The 25,554-nt window shown below is 35.7% G+C and overlaps 1 protein-coding gene across 1 annotated transcript in view; it reads left to right on the top strand.

Moving 5' to 3' along the window:
* GPR158 (G protein-coupled receptor 158) overlaps positions 1-25,554 on the top strand; it is a 421,977-nt gene that overhangs the window by 268,330 nt on the left and 128,093 nt on the right. The window contains exon 5 of the mRNA XM_013058942.2: positions 14,630-14,698. Within this exon, the coding sequence (XP_012914396.1) occupies positions 14,630-14,698 (69 nt within the window). The remainder of the gene's footprint in view (positions 1-14,629; positions 14,699-25,554) is intronic.

Genomic DNA, 25,554 nt, shown 5'->3' with positions numbered 1-25,554 from the left:
AAGCAGGGTCCCCGCTGAGCAGAGAGCCTGATGCGGGACTCGATCCCAGGACCCTGAGATCATGACCTGAGCCGAAGGCAGCGGCTTTGGGGCAAGTTTTTTAACCTCTCTAAATCTCAGGCTCCTAATTTACAAAATGCGAGCCATAACAGGACCTACTATATGTGGTCAGGGTTGAATGTTTTTGTATGGGTTAATTTACATAAAGTGCCTAGAGTTTTAGCTGGTACAAAAATTCTGCTGTTACTATTGTTATTGTTGTCATTACTACCACTTTTATTATCAAAATTTGATTTTAACAAAAATCAAAATGTGTCTTCCGTTGGGAAAAATGGCACTGAATAAGCAAACTAGCAATGCTAGATGTACTCCTCGGTCCCTGTTTTACCAAACACGGTGGTTCTGGATTGATTCCCCTTCTCCCCCCCCCCCCTCGCCGACTATTCTTTTCTCAGAATTTATGCATTTATATCTCTTTCATAGGCTTAAAAATGTAGTCAATAAAGAAACAAAGAAAAAACTATAGTAAATGAAATGTATTCGTGGGGGTGGAAGAGAGCTGTTGTTCTGGACCTTGGAGTCATACTTACACAGCATGTCCTGAAACCTATCACATAATGAAAGCTGTGTTTTAAAGGCACCTTCCATATTATACAAAATTCTGCTTCAAGGAAAGAAATGAATAAAGGGAAGCAAACCTATTCATTTAGCGTGCCTTTGACAGGGGTTAACTCAGTCACAGATATGTGGTAATTATAGTAAGATAGACTTATTCTTGATGCATTTAATGCACAACTGGAAATAAAAGGGTTTTTTGAAATATGAATTGCTTCTTAGAAAAATATCTTCAACAAAAGGTGAGGATGATGGGATCCCTTTCATTCTTAAAAAGAATCTCTACATCTTCTGAATGGTTTGCTTATAAAAGGAATGATCTTAGAGGAAGAGAGGAAATCTTCGTGGAAAGAGTCCTAGACTCTTTGGGGGCACCAGAAAGCCCACTGTGTTAATAACTTTGCTCTCTTAACTTTTAAAGTTCAAGATCTCTGTGTTTAGATTTTATTATTTATTTATTTTTTTTTTAAATTTTTTATTTTTTAAAGATTTTATTTATTTATCAGGGCGGGGGGGAGAGCAAACACAGGCAGACAGAATGGCAGGCAGAGGCAGAGGGAGAAGCAGGCTCACTGCTGAGCAAGGAGCCTGATGTGGGACTCGATCCCAGGTCGCTGGGATCATGACCCAAGCCGAAGGCAGCTGCTTAACCAACTGAGCCACCCAGGCGTCCCTGTGTTTAGATTTTAAATATTGGCTATCTATTTTATTTCCAAGCCCTACCTGGAGGAGCAAACATTAAATTATTACTCACTAACACCCTAATTGGCATTTATCATATTCCTTTTGTTTATAAATATAAGATTAAACATGGAAGAAATTAGAAGTTGGAGATAAAGAGGAATAAGGGAATTACTTTGAAATATGCACCTTATTTGAAGAGGGCGGGGCTGAATGAAATGACACAAAGGATGCCCTGAAGGTACTGGGCATCTGGGGTGGGAGATCCCAGGGCAGGAGGGTACAATAAAGATAGCAGGAGGCATCTGCGAGAAAGCTCAGAGAACAGTGACATCATTGAGACTTGAGTCTGGTTCTCTTCCACCCACCCATCTGCCTCCTGCATTTAATTCCTGTGAAATCAGGAACCCCAGTATGCTAAACCAAACATAAACAGATGGTTTCTTCTACTTCCCTCCACTCTTCCTTCTCTTCCTTTTCTTTTTCCTCCTCTTATTAAGATTTTGATTGTTTATTCTCTGAATCATAGAGAACACCCATAAATTAAAAATCAAGAATTTCCTCTCCACTTGAATATGGGTCAAGTGCATGTTGGTTCTCACTTTGCTCATTTATTTGGTTACTTATTCATTTATTGAGACAGTCAATGAAATTTGGAAAGTTCTGGAAAGTATGAAAAGTAAATCCATGAATATGTCATAAAACTCACTTCATTTATTTCTAGCCTATAGATATATGTTTCAGAGAGAGTTTGATTACAAAACAGTAATTGATTACTATTAACCATTGGAAGTTTTAGTTTTTGAAATCTTGAGTTTTAGGTGTTTATAGGTCATTCAGGTAGAATGTCTTATAAGAAAGTGAAAATATGAGTCTAGAGCTCCAGAAAGAGGTGTAGGCTGAAGAGGAAGACTTGGAATCATTAGTTTAAAAAACTTCAAAATTTGATTATTTCTAGAAAACTACTTTAGTAATCGTTCGATTTTTGACTAGATTAGATAATTTTTTTAATCTATTACATTGTAAAACTTTTTTCTCCTTTTTTGTAACATTATTTTAACTTCTCTAAGTCTCTACTGTCAGATATCTAAATGTACTTAATTACTTCTCTTGTGTGTCTTTTTGAGTTGACAGCCTAATCCTAATACATTTTTATAATGTGTTTTAGAGCAAAGAGTAAATAAGCAGGATCCAAACAGAGAGGAAACACTAATTAAAACATCCCTCAGTTATTATATACCTCTTGAATTCTGCATGGAAGGGTTAACATTTATTACTTAATTAAAACTTATGAATTTATTTTTTTAAATCTCTCCAGAACCATTTCTCTAATGTAAGATGCAAAACTCCAAAATACCAAGATAATTACCTAATGGATGCAAACATGTTATGATTTGCTAATAAACATTAAGACTAACTAAAACAACAGAATTTAATGAAACAAATGGTTAGAATTGACAATCAAAATGTAAACATGATTAATTAATTAATATATCCCTACTTTTTTTTTTTTTTTTAAATTTTGTCTTTAGGCAGACAAGTTTAGGAATGATGCAGTCCATGTGGACTGAGTTTCATAATGCCCATTTAGTGATTCTTCTTACTGCTTACAAATTTGGGGGAAATAAAAATGCAATTTGCTCCATGTAATCTAAAGGTGTTTTTGCTACTGTAGAGGCTGAGTTCTGAATTCTGTCTCTGTCATCCTTGCATCTAAGTAGCAGTTGTTTTCCCACAACACTTTGTAATCCGCCTTTGCTTTTGCCTGTCAGAGAGAATACTGCTATTTTAAATTTCTGAACTGCCAAATCTAGCAAATATGAAGCATCTCATACACCTCACTAAATCATCTATTGGTTTATTCACTGAAATGCTCATCGCATTTCTTTGTACATTTGTAAGTATCTTTTCAGAAGTGAAACTTCTGTGTTAATGTGGAGTATAAGGAACATAAACAAGTCTTAGCATGTTTAGACTGTTACCAAATATCAAAATATGAAATGTCTCCTTGTTTTGCACTTTGTCTCGTCATTCCATATACTTCCAAACCTGCTTTAGAATACAGACAATGTATCAAAGACAGGCTTAACAGTTCTGAGCAGGTCTGTTCCTGTTCTCACATTGTTTTTTTCTTACACAAGGAGATGAAGAGATGCTGATGTCTGGCTAATATTTGATGGGTTCTTTTGCCTGAGCAGTAGTACTTTATTTGTTTTTTGTTTAAAGTCTTATCCATTTATTTTAGAGAGAAAGAGAGCATGCCGGGGTGGGGGGTGGACAGAGAAAGAGGAAGAGAATCCTCAAGCAGACTCCCTGCTGAGCACGGTGCCTACTTCAGGGCTCCCTCCCAGGGCCCTGAGATCATGATCTGAGCCAAAATCAAGACTCGGACACTGAACCATCTGAGCCATCCAAGTGCACCATGGGTGGACAGTAGTATTTTAGAGTAATTACCTTGCAGACCATGGTTTTCAACATACCAAACTGAAAAAGAAAAAAAAAAATTCTGAGATTAGACAGTTTTCAAGTGATGAGGAAAGATTGCTAGAGCTGTTTCTATGATTTGAGCAATCTGAGCAATGATTTGTGAAGTTTCTTTTGAATTTCTACAAGTATAAAATACATTTATGTTAAAAAAAGTTTGACGTCAACCTGATATTTGAGTTCATCTCTATAACAAAGGCTAATTATTTGAAGCCGTATTTTTACCTTATTAATATTTTTAAACTACTTAATATTTTGTAATTTATTATCATTCCATTAGGATTCTTAATGAGGAGGAATTGTTCTTTCAAGTAATAACTTTTTATTTGAAAATATATCAATCTTAGTAGCTTTCAATTAATAATAGAAATCTAAGGGGGCGCCTAGGTGGCTCAGTGGGTTAAAGCCTCTCCCTTCGGCTCAGGTTGTGATCTCAGGGTCTTGGGATCGAGCCCCACATCAGGCTCTCTGCTTGGTGGGGAGCCTACTTCCTCCTCTCTCTCTCTCTGCCTACTTGTGATCTCTGTCTGTCAGATAAATAAATAAAATTTTTAAAAAGATAGAAATCTGGGTGCCTGGGTGGCTCAGTGGGTTAAGCCGCTGCCTTCAGCTCAGGTCATGATCTCAGGGTCCTAGGATCGAGTCCCACATCGGGCTCTCTGCTCAGCAGGGAGCCTGCTTCCCTTCCTCTCTCTCTGCCTGCCTCTCTGCCTACTTGTGATCGCTCTCTGTCAAATAAATAAATAAAATCTTTTAAAAAAAAAGATAGAAATCTAAGCAAATGGCATTATTTTGTTTCAACAATTTCATGCCACTTTACTTGAGAATGTACAGTAACCCTTCTCAAGGTGAGATTCTTTATGTACTTTACTTGTGTGTGCTTTTTTGACACTTAGAAAATTTATCTCCATTATGTGAAATATGAGATGATCTGCTTTTAGAAATCAGACATAATTCCTAATTAATGCAATGTGACAATTCTAATATTTTGCATAAAACCGTCTAGGATTTTAAATTGAATAGTAACTTTTTAAATAACATTTGAACCAAGCTCCTTACTTGTAATTTATTTTAAAATGCTATAGTAGTGCTACATGTTTTTGTTATTATTTTATATGTAATTGTTCCTTTGGGTAAGAAAATGACTGAGGGTCTGATTGGATGTACAGAAGAAATCACACTGACTTGGGAATCAGCAGGGTAGATGATGGGGCCTTGTTCGATCACTCCTCAGCTGAGTGAGCTTAGATAGACTGTTGACCTCACTCTATATGTCCATGAAAGACTGTTGATGAACTACCTTTGACTGAGTACCTACTCCGTGCTGGGCGGTGTTATTGCCAGTTTTTACAAAGAACTGCAAGGAGGGACATCATTGCACCCATTTTATATATAAAGAAACTCAGAAGGTTCAGCATTTGGCTCACGATGACACACCTAATAAGTGGCCGGTGATGAGATCCCAAACCACCTGGATATAAAGTTCATGTATTTTATTCCATGACTATAAAATTCTCTGTGGTACTATTTGAGAAGATGCAAGTGTAAAAGGATCCTAAGCTCACCTTATCCCTTGGTTCAACCTAGATAACAGACATCAGTTGAACTTACCCAAAAAATGAGCTGAAGACTGGCAAAATAGACTGTCCACAGTTAATTGTAGGGAGGAGGCCATATTAAAAATGGTAGGAAGCTTGGAACACTGAAAAAAAAAATGGTAGGAAGGAAACAGTTCCAATCAAAAATTAAACTGGTCTTAGAGACTGACCACAATGGGGGATATCATGAGAATGGAAAAGGGAGAAGAACATACCCCACACCAGATACCCCAGACATGGGGGTCTACACTGGGAAAACAAGTCCCCAGAACATTTGGCTTTGAAAACCAGAAGAGCTTAGTCCCCCTGGTTAAAGAGCAGGAGGTACAAACAGTACCTCCAAGATGCAGCATAGAAGGAATAGTTTGAAAGTACCTGGGGTGAACAGGAAGACTTATTTACTAGTCTCAAAACATGCAGTGGAGGGGTAGGGTCCTTAGGAGACTTCTTCAAGAACAAAAAGGCTGGGAGGTGCCATTTCTCCTCCGCCTGCTCAGCCTAGATACCAGGACACCTTCAGGAACCAGCTCAAATACCCACTACCTAGCTTGCTAACACACATGCGCTACCCCTACATTTTCCTGTGGACTCCCCTCATCCAACCCACACCACTGTGTAGGTGTCCCTTCAAGCAGCACCTGACATGTTTCATTCTGCAAGCAATGCTGACAGTGACCATCATCACTTCAAAGATACTTTTGCTCTGTAGGAGATAACCGCATACATCAGTTCAACTGCAACCCCAGCAATGGCTGGGGGCAGACAACTGATCTGATTGCTGGCTCTGCTTACCAATAAAAACTTCTCAGGAGACAACACCAGGAGCATTCTACAGTTCTCTGTGGCCTCAGTACTAGTCTGAGGGCAGACATCTGGTCTGACCCAACTATAAGCCCTGGATGGCTGACACTGGCCACTTAACAGTATAGGGACCAAACTCTGCCCACAACAGGCAGAGAATGCCATTGCAAATGACACTACTGAAGGTAAATATAGCTCAACCACAATGGTAGAGTGCATGCAACATACTTAGGAGATATCCCTTAAATGCCAGGTTCTGGTGAATGGGGGATACTGTGCCACAGGGCACCACAGAATCTCTTCTTCATAAGGCAACACTACTTTCAAGATCAGGAGATGTAGCTGACTTTCCTAATACAAAGAAACAAACATGGAAAGTTAGACAAAATGAGGGCTCAGAGGAATATGCCCCAAATGAAAGAACAGGACAAAATCATAGCAAAAGAACTAAATGAAATGGAGATAAGCAATATGCTTAATAGAACATTCAAAGTAACAGTAATAAAGAAAGATACTTACTGGACTTGAGAAAAGAGTGGAGGATCTCAGTGCGACATTCAACAAAGAGAGAAAATATAGAAAAGAACCAATCAGAGATTAAAAACTCAATAACTGAAATTAAGATGCACTAGAAGGAATAAGCAGTAGACTAGAGGAAGCAGGAAAATTGATCAGCAAGTTGGAGGATAGAGTAGTGGAAAGCAACCAAGCTAAACAGCAAAAGTAAAAAGAATAATAAAAGATTAGAAAAGGTAAGATAACTCAGTGACAAATCCAGCATAAAAATATTTACATTATAGGGATCCCAGAAGGAGAAAAGAGAAATGGGGGCAAAATTTTATTTGAAGAAATAATACCTGAAAATCTCTCTAATCTGGGAAAGGAAGTAGACCTCCAGATTCAGGAGGCACAGAAGGCCCTCAACAATACCAACCCAAGGAGGTCCACACCAAGACACATAATAATAAAAATGGCCAAAAAAAGTAGTGATACGGAGAAAGACAAGACAAGGGTGTCTATTCTCACCACTTTTATTCAACATATTACTAGAAGTCCTAGCCACAGCAATCAGACAACAAAAGAAATAAAAGATGCCCAAATGAGTAAGGAAGAAGTAAAACTTTCACTATTTGCAGATGACATGATACTATATAGAGAAAACTTTTTAAAGCTCCACCAAAAATACTAGAACTCATATATGAATTCAGTAAAAGCACAAAATATATGATGAATATACAGAAATCTGTTGCATTTCTATACACTAGTAATGAAGTAGCAGAAAGAGAAATTGAGAAAGCAATCCCATTCACAATTACACCAAAAATAATAAAATAATTAGGAATAAACTTAACCAAGGAGGTGAAGGTGAAAGACCTGTACTCTAAAGATTTTCTTTCTTTCTTTCTTTCTTTCTTTCTTTCTTTCTTTCTTTCTTTCTTTCTTGACAGAGAGAGAAAAAGCACAAGTGGGCAGAGCAGCAGGCAGAAGAAAAGGGAGAAGTAGGCTCTCTGCTGAACAGGGAGCCCCACGCCAGGACTAGATCCCAGGACTCTGGGATAAGAACCTGAGCTGAAGGCAGCCACTTAATTGACTGAGCCACCCAGGCACCCGAAGACTTGTACTCTAAATACTATAAAACACTGATAAAAGAAATTGAAGATAACATATACAAATGGAAAGATATTCCATGATCATGAATTGGGAGAATCGGTATTGTTATCATGTCCATTCCATACTATCCAAAGCAATCTACAGATTCAGTGCAATCCCTATCAAAATATCAACAGCATTTTGCACAGAACTGGATGAAATAATCCTAAAATTTGTGTGGAACTACAGAAGATAACAAATAGTCAAAGTTCTTGAAAAATATCAAAACTGCAGGTATTACAATCCCAGAGTTCAAGATATACTACAGATCTCTAGTGATCAAAACAGTATGGTACTGTTACAAAAATAGACACACAGAGAGTGGAACAGAATTGAGGGCCCAGAAATAAACCTACCTTTTCTTTTTGACGCTATGACAAAATGGACAAGTATATATAATGGGAAAAATTATAGTCTCTTCAGCAAATGTTGGGAAACTGAAAATGAAGCTGAACCACTTTCTTACACCATAAGCAAAAATAAACTTAAAATGGATTATTGACCTAAATCTGAGATCTGAAAGCATAAAATTCTTAGAATAAAGCATAGGCAGTAAGCTCTTTAATTTGAGCCATAGAAACACTTTTCTTAGATATGTCTCCTTTGACAAGGGTAACCAAAGCAAAATTAAACTATTGAGACTATACCAAAATAAAAAAGCTTTCATAGAGTGAAAGAAACCATCAACAAAACAAAAAGACTGAATAGGAGAAGATATTTGTATATGATACATCTGATAATGGGTTAATATCCTAAATATATAAGAATTTATACAACTCAACACCAAAATAATAATAATAATCCAATTGAAAATGGGCAGGGAACTGAATAGACATTTTTCCAAAGAAGACATACAGGTGGACAACAAATACATGAAAAGATGCTCAACATCACTCATCATCAGGGAAATGCAAATGAAAACCCCAGTGAGAAGTTACTTTACACCTGTCAGAATGGCTAAAATCAAAAGCACAAGAAATGACAGGTGTGGTGAAGATGTGGAGAAAAAAGAACACTTGTGTACTGTTGGTGGAATGTAAATTGGTGCAGTCACTGTGGAAAACAATATGGAAGTTCCTAAATAAAATTAAAAATAAGATTATTATATGATCCAGTAATTCCATGACTGAATATTTACCCAAAGAAAATGAAAACATGAATTTGAAAAGGTAACCCCTGTGTTTCTTGCAGCATTATTTAAAAGAGCCAAGATACTGAAGCAACCCAGAGGTCCATCAATAGATGAATGGCTCAAGAAAAAGTGGTGCATATATACACAATGAAATATTAATCAGGCATAAAAAAGAATGAAATCTTGCCATTTCCAGCAACATGGATGGGTCTAGAGGGTAGAATGCTAACTAAAAACAGTCAGAGAAAGGCCCATACATACCATATGATTTCATTCATTTGTGAAATTTAAAAAACAAAATAAAAAAAGAAAGAAGAGACTCTTAAACATAGAGAACAAACTGGTAGTTGCCAAAAGGGACATGGGGGAAGGGGATGGGTGAAAGAGGTGAAGGGGACTAAGAGTATATTTATATGATGAGCACTTAATAATGTATAGGAGTTGTTGAATCATTGGATCATACACCTGAAACTAATATAATACTATATGTTAATTATACTTGAATGAAAATTTAAAGTAAGTAAAATAAAATAAAGCTCTCTGAATTGCTTTTATTTCACTTTAGCAATCTCTGTCTTGAACATATTCTTTGCTTTTTTGGTACCATTTTCATAACTGATAATTTTTTTGAAAAACCAATATGATTTTAACTAACACATTTTGGGCAATTGTTCTCTGACAACTTTTTCTAAATCTGAATGGTTTTTCAATATTTCATCACAGATCTTCTAAGACAAAATAATTGCATGTTAGTCTGTCAAACCAGATGTAGTGTGTTCTCATTTATTTATATAACTATAAATAAAATTATTGAAAAATAGCATCCTCATATCTCTCAGTGTTAGGATTCTCTTTAAGGCTGCTTTTACATCTTGCTTCCAATTTATTATTATATGACTGTTTCATCAGGCATTTGTTTATTTGTAATCTCCCTGTCCATGGATTTCTCTAAAGAACTAGAAAAAGTCTGTTCTGCTAGCATGGCTAATTCTTTTTGTAAATGATACAGATTTATGGTCTTGCTTTATGATCCAAACCTATGCCATTTCATTCTTTTCAGAATATAATTCTATTACTTTATTATATTTTCATCATGCATTCTGAGGTGCAGCTGTGTAAAAATACCTTCATGCTCAGAGGTTCCTTTTGTAATAGAAAGAAACTTCAATTGTCACAGGACTAAAGAAATCAGCTGTAATTCAGAAGAGCTGCACTGTTTTAGCAAGATACACATTAATTTCCCCAGGGGCTAAAAATGTTTCAAAACTATAAATGAAGTAGTTAGTCCTTGTAAAATCAAGGAAAATAATGACAAACCATTTTTAATTGTTTTTGAAAAAGATCAGACTTCAGCATTCTCATCGCCTTACTACTTGTAGTGACTTAGCTCCCTTTGGATGCCTACATCACGAGCAAATCTTGTGACAGCTGCAGCTGTGCTGCTTCTTATGCCTCTCTACTTTGCATCCAAGGATTATGGAATTTAGAAATTGACTTTGACATAATTTAATAAAATTGGTATAATGAGATGAGCTCTTTTCTCCAGTATACAGGTTGGATACTTGACTGTTAGAAACCTTCATAAGTCAGTTGAGAATGTTTAAGAAGTGGGGCAGGTGAGATGGAATGAGATGGGACCCACACACCTCTGTTGTAAATTCTGGAATTATATTTGTTGGCTTTCTAGATTCTAAAGGAGAGAGTTTTAGGCTCAGTGCTAACTCCCCGAGTTCTATATTTACCTGTTTGTAAATTCAAAAATTTGTAAATTACAAAAGTACTATTTGTTAATTTTATTCCTCAGGCTGATACTGAATAAAATATTATTAAGTAGATATTAGTTGGAAAGGCCTTCGTTTAGACTTCTTGGCATATTATGATGCCTAGTGGTGGAATTTTCCAATAGTTGAACTGTGACATTTTAGATTACTTTTCTTTAATATTACTTAATTTAATTACTATAATGCATATTACATAGCAATGAATGACTTCATCACCAAAGAAATGAAAATATTTTTGAATAAGTTGATTTGTCCCCAAATCTATCCACTTCTCCAGTAGAAGAAAAAAATGTTATCAGCTTGGTATATATCTTCTGGATATATATTTGGTATATTTATATATATCTAGAAAATATATGGTGCTAATTGTATGTATGTGTTTTGAATGAATAGTATATTGTATAAATGAATAAATAGTATATTGTTGATCCTCTCAATAACGTTTTCTCAGAGTTTCTCAGTTAGCAATTCTGGTTAGAAGGGTTCCATACCACTATTTCTATCTCAGGCACAACTGTGAAGGAGATGAAATTCTTTCTTGGGCTCTATTATTTTGCTCATTATATCCCTTTCTCATCTTCAGTTTTCTTTTTTTTTTTAAGTTTTTATATTAATTCCAGTTAGTTAACATACAGTATAATATTAGTTTCAGGTGTACAATATAGTGATTTAACACTTCATATATCATCCTGTGCTCATCGGGACAAGTGTACTCTTTATTCCCCATCACCTATTTCACCCATCCCTCCATCACCTCCCCTTGTAACCATCAGAGCCTTTCTTGTTTTGCCTCTTTCTTTTTTTTTTTCTCCCCTTTGCTTGTTTGCTTCGCTTCTTAAATTGCACACAAGTAAAATCATATGGTATTTGTGTTTCTTTGACTGACTCGTTTCACTTAGCATTAATATTCTCTAGCTCCATCCACATCATTACAAACAGCAAGATTTCATTCTTTTTATGGCTGAATACTAGTCCATTGTGTAGATGTACCACATCTTCTTTATCCATTCATCAATTGACAGACAATAAGGCTGTTTCCATAATTTGGCTAGTGTAGATAATGCTGCTGTAAACATCAGGGTGCATGTATCCCTTTGAATTAGTGTTTTTGTATTCTTTTTGTAAATACCTAGTAGTGCAATTCCTGGGTCATAGGGTAGTTCTATTTTTAACTTTTTGAGGAACCTCCAATACTGTTTTCCAGAGTGGCAGCATCACCTTCATATTTCAATCCTTCCTTTTTCCTTCCTTATCCTATCACTTAGACTTCGAGGAAGAGATTTCTGTTCTTCACTTTGAACTTAAATCAACATGCTACTTATAATATTTATATATTAATCCTTGGCACCAAGTACAAAATAAAAAGCTTCTTTCCAGTTCAAAGAACTTCCAATATCACTAAGACAGTGGGGAAATGTTGTAGGGAACATGACATTTCTTTTTTTTGTCCCTGAAGTCCTGCCTATTAGGTACCTACTCATTCTGTGAGGCCATGAAGCCAACTCAGCCCAAGAATATTTTGAAAGGAAGAGTACATATTTTGAGTAGGCCTTCCATTTGATTATAGAACCACTTGTTGGAATTCCAATTAATAATTTGAAATTATGGTCTCCTCTGCTCATCCAGAAGCAAGGCAGTGAAGAGTTAAGAAGATTGTTTGGTATTACCAAATGAAAAGGAAACAGGTTATTTACTCTGAGAATATCTGCATCACTATGGCTGTTATATGATAAAAATGGTTGCAATGCAGCTAAGAAACTATTGGCCCTAAAAATTCATTCATTCATTAAAAAAAGAACACTTGGGTTCTCTACCCCCACTTTGGGCTCTTCTGAGGTCATTTGGATCCCAAGCATTAAAAAAAAAATTTTGACTACTACTTCTGTGGAATTCAAATTCACCATCCTGGTGCTGTTTTTTTACTTTGAAGAGTGCGTACCGTCTTGCTAAGAATCGGGCACAATAACAACTATTTTGTATGCTTTATATTTTATTAGAACCCTCAGGTTTAATAAGGTCTTTACCTTATTAGGGTGCCCATTTTATGGGTGAAGACATTGATGTTTAAGGTGGCCTTAGTGATTATTTCATAAATCAAACTGAGATGAAGAGAACTTCAAAGTCTTTTCCATTAAACCTTGCAGCTTCTTTTCATATCCTTTTTTTTTCTTTTTTTTTAAGTATTGCATGGAGGGGGCACTGAGTGGCTCAGTCAGTTAAGTGTCACTCTTGATTTCTGCTCAGGTCATGATCTCGGGGTCATGGGATCAGACCTGGTGTGAGGCTCTGCCCTCATCAGGGAAAAGACTGCTTGATATTCTCTCTATCCCTCCCCCCGCACTCACGAGCACACTCTCTCCCCCTCTTTCAAATAAATAAATAAATCTTTAAACAATATTGCATAGATTGTTTTATAACCAGTCTTATGTAATATTTTGGGCTCTCACTCTTGGTGTCTTCTTTTTATAAAGTTTAAAAAACGGAGCATTCATAATTAGGTATGAATGTAATTTGCCATCTTAGAAATTCCAGCAGCCAAAATCCATCTAAAGGCATGCTGATAGGAATTTTCTTTTCGCTAAAATGCATCTGCTAGCTAACATAAAGACCATTCTCATTAAGGGAGAAGCCACTTAATCAAGCCTGTTCACTGACAAAACTTGTTTCTCCATTGCAAATTCTCAGATTTAATCAAAGCCTTGAGTTCTTTTGAGGGATTACATAGAGTATTCCTCTGTGTCTTAACAATGTCCTAGCTGTGTTTTGAAGAGATATTATACTTTTCTTTCTCTGGCTTCATTTATCTGACATTGTATGACTTTTTTTTAAAATTTTTGTTTTATTTTTATTTTTATCTGACATTGTTTTAATGTAATGGACCCTTGTAGCTTGGGTTTTTAGCTTCTTTTTATTGTTGCAAAATCCGTTGCTGATACTTCAGATTGTTTTCCTGTGAAGATACAATATTTGCACCAGGTGTAATTTTTGTTTATATTTCATGTTGCATTTAGCAAAAATACAGGTACTCTAGAATAACCTGCTTTTATGTTTGTATTCTTAATTAATATATTTACTCTATATTGACACTTAAACTCATTGAAGCAAAATTTTTTATTAGAAAATAAAATTATTTAGTCTTTTATTTCTTGCCACAATTTCGGTCATTTTGCTTTGGAAAGAGAATGTTATTTGAGTCTAACAAAATATCTTCAGGTTATTAAGCATATTTATGTATAGTAAACTTTAAATAATTAGGAAATTATTAAAATATCAACTTAGTCTATTGAATTTTCAGTTAAGAATGATTTAAGCATGTTCACAAGGTAAAATACCTCTGTTATTTAGTGTGATTTATATTACTCACATAGTGGAGCTCTGTTAGGTGAGCGTGGGTGACGGTATTTTGACATGGTGAGATATATATTACTGAGATGCCAAGACCTTGTGTGTATGTCTGTTTTATTCACTGAAACCATCCTGCAAGTATCTCTGAAATGGCTGAGAGTTAGCATTCTGTATATACTTGTTGTTGATGTTTCAGAAATATAAGCAAGAAATTTTGTGTCTGTGAGCTTCTTGGATTGAAAAGATCTTCCAAAAAGTGTTCTCAGATGCTCAGATTGTTCATGGATTCAAATTTTAGAGAACAAAATTCTGTAACACCACTGGCAAAATCACTAAGTCCACTACAACCTTTATAGTCAGTCTTTTTGCATGGTTCAGGTAAGTTCACTTCTGAAATATTAGCCAGTTTTCATTTACTAGTTCAGGTATTGTCACAATAGCATAAGTTCTTCCATTCTAGGAATGTTAACTAACGATAACTTTTTCTTTTTTCTTTCTTTCTTTTTTTTTAAATTTTATTTATTTATTTGTTTATTTATTAGAGCATCAGGGCATCGGGCCTTATCCTCTTGGAAACCATTCTTTTTGGGTCTCTGCTGCTATACTTTCCAGTAAGTAACATAATTGAATTTTTAAAATAGCCATTTGTTTTATTTTGCTTAGGCAGAAAATTTTATGTATGTGTATGTTTTTTTATATATGTGTATATGTGTATATGTTTATATAAATGTATATGTATGTATATTATAGTATATGTAACTATTCATATATATATATTACTTTTTTATATGTCTATATACAAGTTTACATGCCCATATCTATATATAATAGACATATAAAGTTAAAAAGTAAAGTGGAGGTAATCATACTTTTCTTCCCACATTTGCCAGGAGCCTTAACTGCTTAAGTGAGCTAACATAAAAAAGGTGGGCTCGATATGCATGCTTGCTATATACATATGCGTATACATATAAAATAAGGGTCTCCTTCCCTCTCTACTTGAATCAAAACCATGAGACATGCCAAGTTTGTGATGAAAAATTCCCGATGGTTACATACAAAAATAAAGTAAATAGGTGTGCGGTATTATGGCATAGATAATCCTAGTAGACTCTTCCTGTCACACTAGCAACCTGTCTGTAACCACAAGGTAAGTACTAATTTTCCTAATTTAATTCAGCCAATTTATATTCAGCAGTTACTGTGTGTTAAGTACTTATGCTAAACTGGGAATTTTTTTGTGAGTGAGAGAAACTGGATTTCTCCTCTCAGGAAGCTTATAATTTACAGAATGAGATGAGTCAGTACAGGCAATTACTATATAATTGAAAAAAGCCAAGAGGCTATGGAGACTGGGTGCTGGAGACTCGTAGGAGAGACAACTAAGCCCAGGGAATGAAATATCACTCAACTGAGCTCTGAAAGATGAGTAGATGTTAGAGAAGAAAAAGGTAGGGCTTCCATGGCACCATGTTCTTTTTGGGTTACCTCTTACCTCACTAGCTGCTCCATTTCAGCCTTCTTTGCTGATTCTTAATCTCCTTTCCCACCTCTTAATACTTAAGTGCCTCAGGCAGCAGTCCTAGTGGAGCTTTCTGATTCTACATTCTCCCTGGGTGATCTCATCTAGCCTCAAAGCTTAAATACTATTTAAATGCAAATACTCCCAAATTCCAAATTCGTATCTCCAGTTTAGACCTTTCCTCTGAGCTCCAAACTCATATTCAATTACTTACTCTACAACTATTTGAGGGTCCACCAGAATTCCCTACCATGTTCTTAACTGAGATACTTGGTCTCCTACACCCCCAAAGTCAGTCTCCCTATCTCCACTGATGACAACCCTGTTCCACTAGTTACTCAGGCTAAAACTTGGGAGTCGTTCTTAACAACTTTCTTTTTCTCACATCATCAGAAACCTTCCAAAACATACCAAAAGCCCAGCCACTCCCTCTACCCCATTCAGTGTTACCATCCTGGACTAAACCACAATCAGCCTCTTTTGGATTATTGTAATGGTCTCTCCCTGGCCTCTGTCCCTTCACACTAACCGCCCCCCCCCAATGATCTATTTTCAAAGTATCAGCTTGTTGTAATACCCAAGTAAGACTATGCCACACCTCAAGATGCTCAAAAGGTTCACAATTCTAACTTCTAGTAAAAGCCAAAATTCTTAGAATGAGCTCTAGGTTCTAACGTGATTCGATCCTGCCCCCTCCATTACCCCATTTTCTAATCTTCTTCCCCACTCAGTGTTTATAGGGTTCTTGATTTATTCAAGTCTTCTACTTCTAGAATTATATTTATTCTTAAGATAGAAATCTATCTGGATATAATCATTTAAACTTTTTCTATAAAATCATCCATGTTACTGAAGTCTAATTTACTAGTATGGAGTTATGCATGGTAACTAATAACAGAAGCGATATAATACAAAGGGTCCTTAACACGCATGGGACTGTTTCCGTATAAATGGCAAGTTGTGTATCATAACTTTTCATTTTCCCCATAGAACTATCAGAAAGATGTTTAACCCAAGTTATAGGATCACCCAATTAGGAAGTAAAAGACCCAAATGACTTCACTAATCTGAGTAATAATCATCTGAATATCTGTTGTTGCAGTCACCATCATCTTTTTCCTGAACCTCTGCTAAATACAATTTCTATCCAGAAGCCAGAGGGTATTTTAAAATACAAAATCTACTCTGTTACTACTTCTATAGCTAGCTTCCCACTGCTCTTAGAATAAAGATCAAAACCCTTGATATGGTGTATGATGTTATATATAGTGAGGTACTTGCCCACCTCCCCAGCCTCATCCAATACCACTTTTCTTCTCACTTTCTGCCCCCACCTACTCTGACCTTCTTTCAGTTCATAAATGATACATAATCTCTCTCATGGTGTGTTATAATGGCTTCCCAAAAATGTCCACTGTCCTAATCCCTGGAACCTATAAATATGTTACCTTACATGGAAAATGGGACTTTGCAGATGTGATGAAATAAAGGACTTTGAGATAGAGATTATCCTGGATTATGTAGATGGGTTCAAGGGTCCTAAGTGAAAATGAGAAGCAGGAGAGAGAGAACCAAAGAGAAAGTATCATGATAAAGATTGGACTGGCTCTTGCTGGCTTTGCAGATGGATGAAAAAGGCCACAAGCCAAGGGATTCAGGCAGTCTCTAGAAGCTGGAAAAGGCAAGGAAACAGACTCTTCCCAAGATCCTCCAGAAAGAATACCTTGATTTTTAACTCTGTAGGAGATATTTTGAACTTCTCAATTCTGGAACTGTGAGATAATAAGTCTATATTGTTTTAAGCCCCTGAGTTTGCCATAATATCTGACAGCAGCAATAAGAAATGAATATGCCTCTTGATAGAGGACATTTTCACATGCTTTTCCTTCAGAAACAGTCCTCTTATCTTCCTCCTCCCCGCCATCTTAACCCTTCTTCTGCCTAACTAACAACTTGTCTGGTCATCCTTCAGATTTCTACTTAAATATCACTTTTTTAAGAGAGCTTTCTTTCCTTGAATCCCAATCAGAGTCAAATTCATTTTAATAGTTTTTCATGGAATCCCACGCTCTTTCTTTACAACCCCCATCTCAGTTTGTAAGTGTACACTTACAAGTGCCATTATTTGATTAATGTCATTCTCCTGAACAAACTTTAGTTCTTTGAGAATAGGAGATAATACAGTTTTGTTTTGTTTTGTTTTGTTTTTTTGCTCACAGTCGAGTAGCTGTCACTGTAGTTGAAGCACAGTCAATATGCAGTGAGTGAATGAATGAGGTTATACTTGAATGAATTTAAACCTGTACTGCAAACTAGTGGCTATTGTCCTATTTAAGTAGCTTCCGAAGAATCTGCTTGATTGTGGAAGACTATGAATAATGATCCTTATTATTATTACTTTATTTAGTGATAATAGGCAGTAAAACACTTCTTTTTTTTTTTTAAGATTATTTATTTATTTATTTGACAGACAGAGATCACAAGTAGGCAGAGAGGCAGGCAGAGAGAGAGAGGAGGAAGCAGGCTCCCCGCTGAGCAGAGAGCCCAACGTGGGGCTCGATCCCAGACCCTGGTATCATGACCTGAACCGAAGGCATAGGTTTTAACCCACTGAGCCACGCAGGTGCCCCAGTAAAACACTTCTTAAGGTTATTTTGAGACGTTAGCTAAATTTCATTTTATTTTTATTTATAAGATTCATATTTAGTCAAATCAAGTGGTTATATTAATGAGCATGGGTCTAAAATCTGGGAAAGATTCTTAAAGTCTCTTAAATGGATGAAGTACTCTAGAAAACAAGAATATATGAAAGAAGAGTAAGTTTTATGCTGCTAAATGTTGATGCAGTTTTTGAAGACCCTTTCATTGAGTGGTATACAATTTTGAAAGATATCTAATGATGATGTCAGATGCAGAGAAAAAAGGGAGAAAGAAATGGAAATTTAAGAGAATGTAAAGATAGCACTTCTGCTTCGTAATTCTAATATACATGAAAGGGGGAAAAAAAAAACAGAAAAGAAGACTTACCAAAAAAATTCTGTCTAACAGAAACCTCATTATATTGACTTCATGCTTAATTAGCTATCTATTTTGTCTTTTATAATATATATTTTTCTGTAACTGCTTGAGATATATGTATATAGTTCCCAAGTTTATACTGTGTACCTTGGTTTCAAATAAGTTAGTGTTTATGCCCTGAAGACAGAAGGGGTCAGGTTTATTAATGAAGATTTGGCTGAAGCATAAGATATAGGGGAAAAAAGGAGATTAAAATATACTATTGATTGGGTCTGGTAAGGAAAGTAATTTTATTTTAGATGAGAGAATGAGAGATGATGTATCAGAAATTGATAGGAAACTTTTTGCTACATAGGGTGTGTATATGTGCATGGGTACATGTGCATAAAGCATTCTTGACAAGAGGAGTAAGTAATTTGGTTATTGGACCAAGGCTCATTGACTTCCCTGGGTTTTGCAGAAATGAATTTTGTAACTTTTGACTAGACTTTATGCTCCAAGGAAGATCTCTGTTATAAGTGATAAAGATGATTCCGTAAACCTAATATAGCCAAAAAGTCTAATCATGTGATGATATAAATATGATCTACACTTTCCTTATTTATTAAATATCTTACCAACTTTCTCTGTTCCTGGTGTGGTCCTTACCAAAATTGCTTGTTAAAGTTTTATGGGGCGTATAGTTTTTAGTTGTTGTTTTTTAAAGTGTGTTTGAATAAAGGAGAATTGTTTTCAGGGCTGGGTAACTCCATGGAAGGAGGCTTTGGGTATTCACTGTTCTGCTGAGTTGTTATGCAATGAGCCTTTTCTTCTTTTTATGCTGCATATTGTTGTTCAGATTTGCAAGAATTAAGGTTATTTTTGCCTTTTCTAAGCAATCTTAGACTACAGACGATTTCATAACAATGCTTATATTGGAAAGTCCAAATTAGAGATTATCATCATTGTGCAGATGAGGACAAACCAAAATCTGACTAAATTTAGCATTGTTATAATTGGATAGCAGAGACCGAAAGCATTTAAAACATTTTCTTACAGATTCTCAAAAGAGACTCATGATTTGAAGTCCATACATTTGTGAACAAATGATTAGTCTTCATAACCATCTAAAAACTTTAATATAATTTATAGAAGAGAGAAAAAAAAGGACTTTAAAATATCAACTCGACTATATTCTACCTGTTAAATTACATAAAATCACATTTTTATGGATTAGTAAATCATTTTACGTGATACGGAGTCTGGAAGTTCGTTTTTGACTTGACAAAACCACCAGTTTCAGCTATTTAGGTGAATTTTTTCCCTCTAACCTTGATTAACTCTTTGGTTGGCTAATGAGCCTTTCTATACTCATACATGTATAAATAAATAAATCCAAATTTTCACATCATTTCCCTACTCCACCCCATGCCCAAAAATAAAGAACTGCAAAATATTAGAACAGGAAGGAGCATCAAACACAACTTAGTCTTTGTTCAGCCTCTATTTTGCAAATGAAAGGAGAGTCTGAGAGAAACTGTAATTTACCCAACTTCTCTCAACTAAGTAGTGAGAAAGCCAGGATTAGAATCTAGTCTCTTGATTCCTGGTCTACCACTCCTTTCATTCTGTGACAGTACTTGGGGTAGAGGGATGAATGTATGATTGAGATAACATTGGACAGGATAATCAGGAATGCCCATGTTCTACCCTCTTGTTCAGGAACCTTTCCTCATTAGGTCTCCAAGGAAATAAAAGGCAGGAGGATAAAACAGGGAACCAATTGAAAAGAGCTTATGGTATGACTGTAAGACCCAATGTAAAACTGCTGTGAGCATGCTGTTGAACCATATGATGTTTCTGATACTGAACCATTTTACTTTAAAAAATTCCTATTTTATATTTGAACCTAACAAATAACCCTATAGACCATAGCAAGTTGGTTTCAGTAGCTCAGGACCTAAGACTACTTTTTTTATGATCACCCCAAAGCCTGAAACTAAAACTCAGATTTTTTTTTTTTTTTTAAATCTCTGGTATAGAGCACGCAGCATTCAGAAGCAGAGGAAAAACAGGAGCATATTGTTCTGAGCACAGAGCTTATGGGGAGGGAAATAAAGGACAGAGAGTTGAAAGCAGGGAGGGAGAGTAAGAATGTGACTGTGAGAATATAGCTAAAGCAGCTGAGTTTTCAATCCATTATTAATATAATTATTTATTTTAAAGCTCAAGTTAACCTAAATTTGCCCAGTGAAGCCCCTTTAAGCTGGCTCCTGCATTCTTTTCACATTACCCCAGTATCCCAAGCCCTTCCTTGCATTCTAGTTCAATAGAGTTTCCCTAGCCCAGCCCCGGAATCAGCCTTTTCTCCAAGGATCCCTGGTTCTTTTTTGGAAAGAAATGGTAGCAGTTCATCATAAGACCGATTTACTTCCACTGTGACAAACATAGGGGACAAAGTTCCCAGTTTTACAGCTAGGCCAATGTTTCTCAAACCTCAGTTATCTAGAGGTTTTTGTAAGGAGATTTCTCCTCTACTCAAAGATTCCATCCTTAAAACACAGTTTTTTAAGCTGATCTAGACTGCATCTTACTTGGTGTCATTTAGATCCATTGGGATGAATCCAGAGCAAAAAGGGAAAAGTAAATTGGAAGGATAGTTAAATACTCATGAGCTTAGCAGTACTGTCAAGAAAACAGTAGTGTGGGAATAGTCATTTCATGCCAAGGTAGCTTAAAGAGTATGGGAATAGAAGACTCTTTTTTTTGTAAGACTTTATTTGAGAGAGAGGGAGACAGTGTATGTGCACACATATACTTATGTGCTTCCGAGTAGAGAGAGGAGCAGAGGGAGATGAAGAGGATTTGCCTGCAGACTCTGTGCTAAGCATAGAACCTAGCATGGGTCTCGATTCCAAGGCCCTGAGATCATGACTGAGCTGAAACCAAGAGTTGGATGTTCAACTGGCCGAGCCACCCAGGTGCCCGGGAATAGAAGACTCTTAATCCCCAAACTGCCTGCTAATTTTGGGAATATTGGTTAAAATATTGAAATTATAAGACAAAACCAGACCACCTCCTTCAAGGGAGCTTAACGATTGTGCCACTAAGACACTGTTTCCTTTTATAGGTTAGGTTAGAGGAATAGAAGAAATGGTTATAAATATCCTGGAATTCTGTGTAATTCCATTTATCCACTTGTTCCTATATTCAGCCTACCAGAGAGAAAACTGATTGTTGGTGGTTTTGGTCTTTTACTCATAAAAGCATGGAGGCTAACCAGTATGTATATTCCAGGGTATCTGGTTAAGAATCTTAGATCAGTGCGTGGTATGTCAGGAATGAAGTAATTATCTACCTTTACCTGAAGGAGTTTTAATAAACTGAGAAAGCCTTAAATCATTGGGAATTTGACCCCTGGCTTTAGTTTGTCAGTGAAAGAGCAACAGTGTTTATATTTTTCCTAAAATGTAAATGCTAAAATGTACCAATTAGACTGTATTTCTTTTAAAAATACTATGTTGATTGTTTGAAATATAATAATTACTATTACTTCCAAACTAGGCACAAAGAAAAAATCATAACCAAACAACCAAAGTCAGTATCATCCAGAAATAATCACTGTATACATTTGATCATTGGAGACATCTGTGTGTGCACATTTATAAGTTGAAAGAGAAAATGGATGAATGGTAGAAATCAAGATACAAATCTAAGACATTTTATAAAAAATTAGTTATAATCCTTATTGTTTTAACCAAAAAACTGAAGTGATACTAAAAATGTTACTAACTTTTAGATAAATGAATATTCACAACAAGCATTGTTAGTTCTAATAGATATTTATCTAAAGTTAAAAAAGACCATAAAATGTTTTAAAAGTTGGGTTAATTCTTCTTCACTTAGCTATGTGTTTCAACTTTAGACAGTATCACTTGACTTCAGCTGGAACAGCTAAAAAATCAAATATAAATACATTTCCTATTAGCCCTTCCCTTTACTTTTTGATTTTTGTTAATAATTTTTGAATTGCTGGGGCATCTGGGTGGCTCCGTGGGTTAAGCCTCTGCCTTCGGCTTAGGTCATGGACTCAGGGTCCTGGGATCAAGCCCCTTATCAGGCTCTCTGCTCAGTGGGGAGCCTGCTTTTCCCTCTCTCTGCCTGCCTCTCTGCCTACTTGTGATCTCTCTCTCTCTCTCTGTCAGATAAATAAATAAAATCTTTTAAAAAAATTTTTTTGAATTGTTAACATTTATAATGAATATATGATATGCAATTACGAAACTATTATACACATAGTTGTTTAACCTTAAGTCTGTATTAAATAGGTTTAAAATTTTCCACTAGTCTTTGTAACCTGCTTTCTTCATTCCTCGGTTCTTTATTTTGATTTGTCCCTTAGTTTTCATTAACAGATTTTTCATGAAGGAAGAAGAGTTGTATAGTTCTTGAGTTCTTATATTGTCCTTATACATGAAGAATAATTTTTTTCATGAAGAATAATTTAGTTGAGTATAAAAATTTCAGGACACATTTTCTATTACTTAGACCTTTATATCCATTATCTGAATATTTTCAGCTCTTGAAATAGCCTGATGGCATTCTTCAGTCTTGAAACTAAACATTATCTTGAAATTTATTATTCTGTATTATTGGTTTTCTTAGATCATGGTGTTTCTTTTCAATATAAAGGTGTAAGGCCTCTTCCGTTCCTGGAATTTAAAAAATATATTTATTTAATTTTTTGTTTCTTCTTCAGGAGCAGGAATTATGTATGCATTGGATTTCTTTTCCTTCTTTATCTATAATGTTTTTAGTCATTTCTATATCTTTGCTCTTTTCTATTTTGGTTTGTGTGTTTCCATCGAGCCTTTATTCTGTGACCTTTACACTAATCTCAGGTGTGTTTATTCTGCTTGAGTCAATTCTAATATTCCTTTAACCTCTCTACTGTTTGTATTTTATTTCCATTTTCACTTTATCCTCTCCTCTCCAGCTTTCTTGGAGCAATTTTATCTCTTTCTCTGTTTTTCTTATCTCTTCTTTGATTCTAATGTCTTTTTCTTTGAGCTTTATCAGAGGGAACATGTTTTTTTATAATTTCTTTGAGGCCATGAGAATTATTTATTTGAACTTGTGCCAATTTTCTTGGGTAACATCACTTTTGTTGTCCATTCTTCATGTGCTCTTTTCCTCCAGTATTTAAACAAAGAGTCTGTGCTGGTTCCTTTCTGATTTATTTTTTGTTATAATTCTTTTTTAATTGTAGTAAAATATGCACAAATATAAATTAACCATTTTAATTATTTTTAATGTATAATACATTCATAGTGTTGTGCCATCATCACCACTGTTTCCAGAACTTTTCCATCAACCCCAATTAAAGCTCTTCCATTGAATAATAATTTCTCATTCCTCCTTTACCCCTAGTTGTTGGTAACCTCCATTCTACTTTCTGTCTTGAATTTGCCTGTTGTCGGGTACTCATGTAAGTGGGGTTGTATGGTATTTGTCCTTTTGTATCTGGTTTATTTCACTTAACATCATGTTTTCAGGGATCATCCATGTGGTAGTATATGTCAGAATTTCATTCCTTTTTACAGCTGCATAATATTCCATTATATGTATAATACCACATTCTGTTTACCATTTATCTGTGATAGACATTTAGGTTGTTGTCACCTTTTAACTATTGTAAATAATGTCGCTATGAACACTGGTATCTGAGTCCCATTTTCCAGTTTTCAGGTATATATATCTAGGAGTGAAATTGCTGGATCATATGGTAATTTAACTCTTAAGAAACTGCCAAACAGTCTTCCAACGTAGCTGCAGCAATTTAAATTCCCACCAGCAATGCCCAAGGATTCCAGTTTTTCCGCATCCTTACCAGCACCTGTTATTGTATGTATTAAAAACAAAAAAAACTTAATAGCCATCCTAGTGAGTGTGAAGTGGTATCTCACTGTGGTTTTTTTTTTTTTTTAATTTTATTTATTTGTTTGACAGAGAGAGATCACAAGTAGACAGAGAGGTAGGCAGAGAAAAAGGAGAAAGCAGGCTCCCCACTGAGCAGAGAGCCCGATGCGGAACTCGATCCCAGGACCTTGAGATCATGACCTGAGACGAAGGCAGAGGCTTAACCCACTGAGCCACCCAGGCGCCCCTCACTGTGGTTTTGATTCACTGCTTTTCATTTTTTAAGAAAACAGTTTTTATAGGTAGCTATTTTATGAAGAACTAAGTGGATAGCTGCAGGAGGCATAGATTGACACAGGCTACTTCTTTATTTTGAAATCACATGAAGCCACACAAATTTAGGTCATATTATAATCTGAGGCTTCGCCTTCCTCTCTTACTCACTTAAGGTCTGGTGGCCTTCCTTGGTTAGTGTGCCACTTAGGTCTATCAACAAAGAGGATGTGTCTCCAGATCTCTCTCCAATCTGGAATAACACTGTGTTTCTTTAGGAAAATTCCCCAGTTTCCTTTCAGCCCTCCTACGACAAATATTCACTCTCCAATGAATAGATCTGTTAGAATCATACTTTCTAATTACAAGTTTTTCAAGAGTGGGACCATGTCTGCTGCATCTGCTTCCATTATAGCACATTAAAAATGTATCGAGTTTCAATATAATTCTAGCTAAAGCAATTACACACATGCACAGACACCTATATAATTGTACAGCTGTAGATCTCTTTTTTATCTTTGAGTTCCCTATGGAGAGGTAGAAAAGAATCTAGATCAAAAAGAGACTCTTTTTAAAAAGTTTTATTTATTTATTCATGATAGACAGAGAGAGAGAGAAGCAAAGGCTGAGGGAGAAGTGAGGAGCAGAGAACCTGAGGCAGGACTCAATCCCAAAACACCAGGATCATGACCTGAGCAAAAGGCAGATGCTTACCCCTCTGAGCCACCCAGACTTTAATTCTAGCCTACACAGTCT

The sequence above is a fragment of the Mustela putorius genome, unplaced genomic scaffold, assembly GCF_011764305.1.
Source record: "Mustela putorius furo isolate JIRA1106 unplaced genomic scaffold, ASM1176430v1.1 tig00000827_pilon_pilon_pilon, whole genome shotgun sequence".
In the NCBI taxonomy this organism is placed as follows: domain Eukaryota; kingdom Metazoa; phylum Chordata; class Mammalia; order Carnivora; family Mustelidae; genus Mustela; species Mustela putorius.
This window is presented reverse-complemented; position numbering and strand designations above follow the sequence as displayed.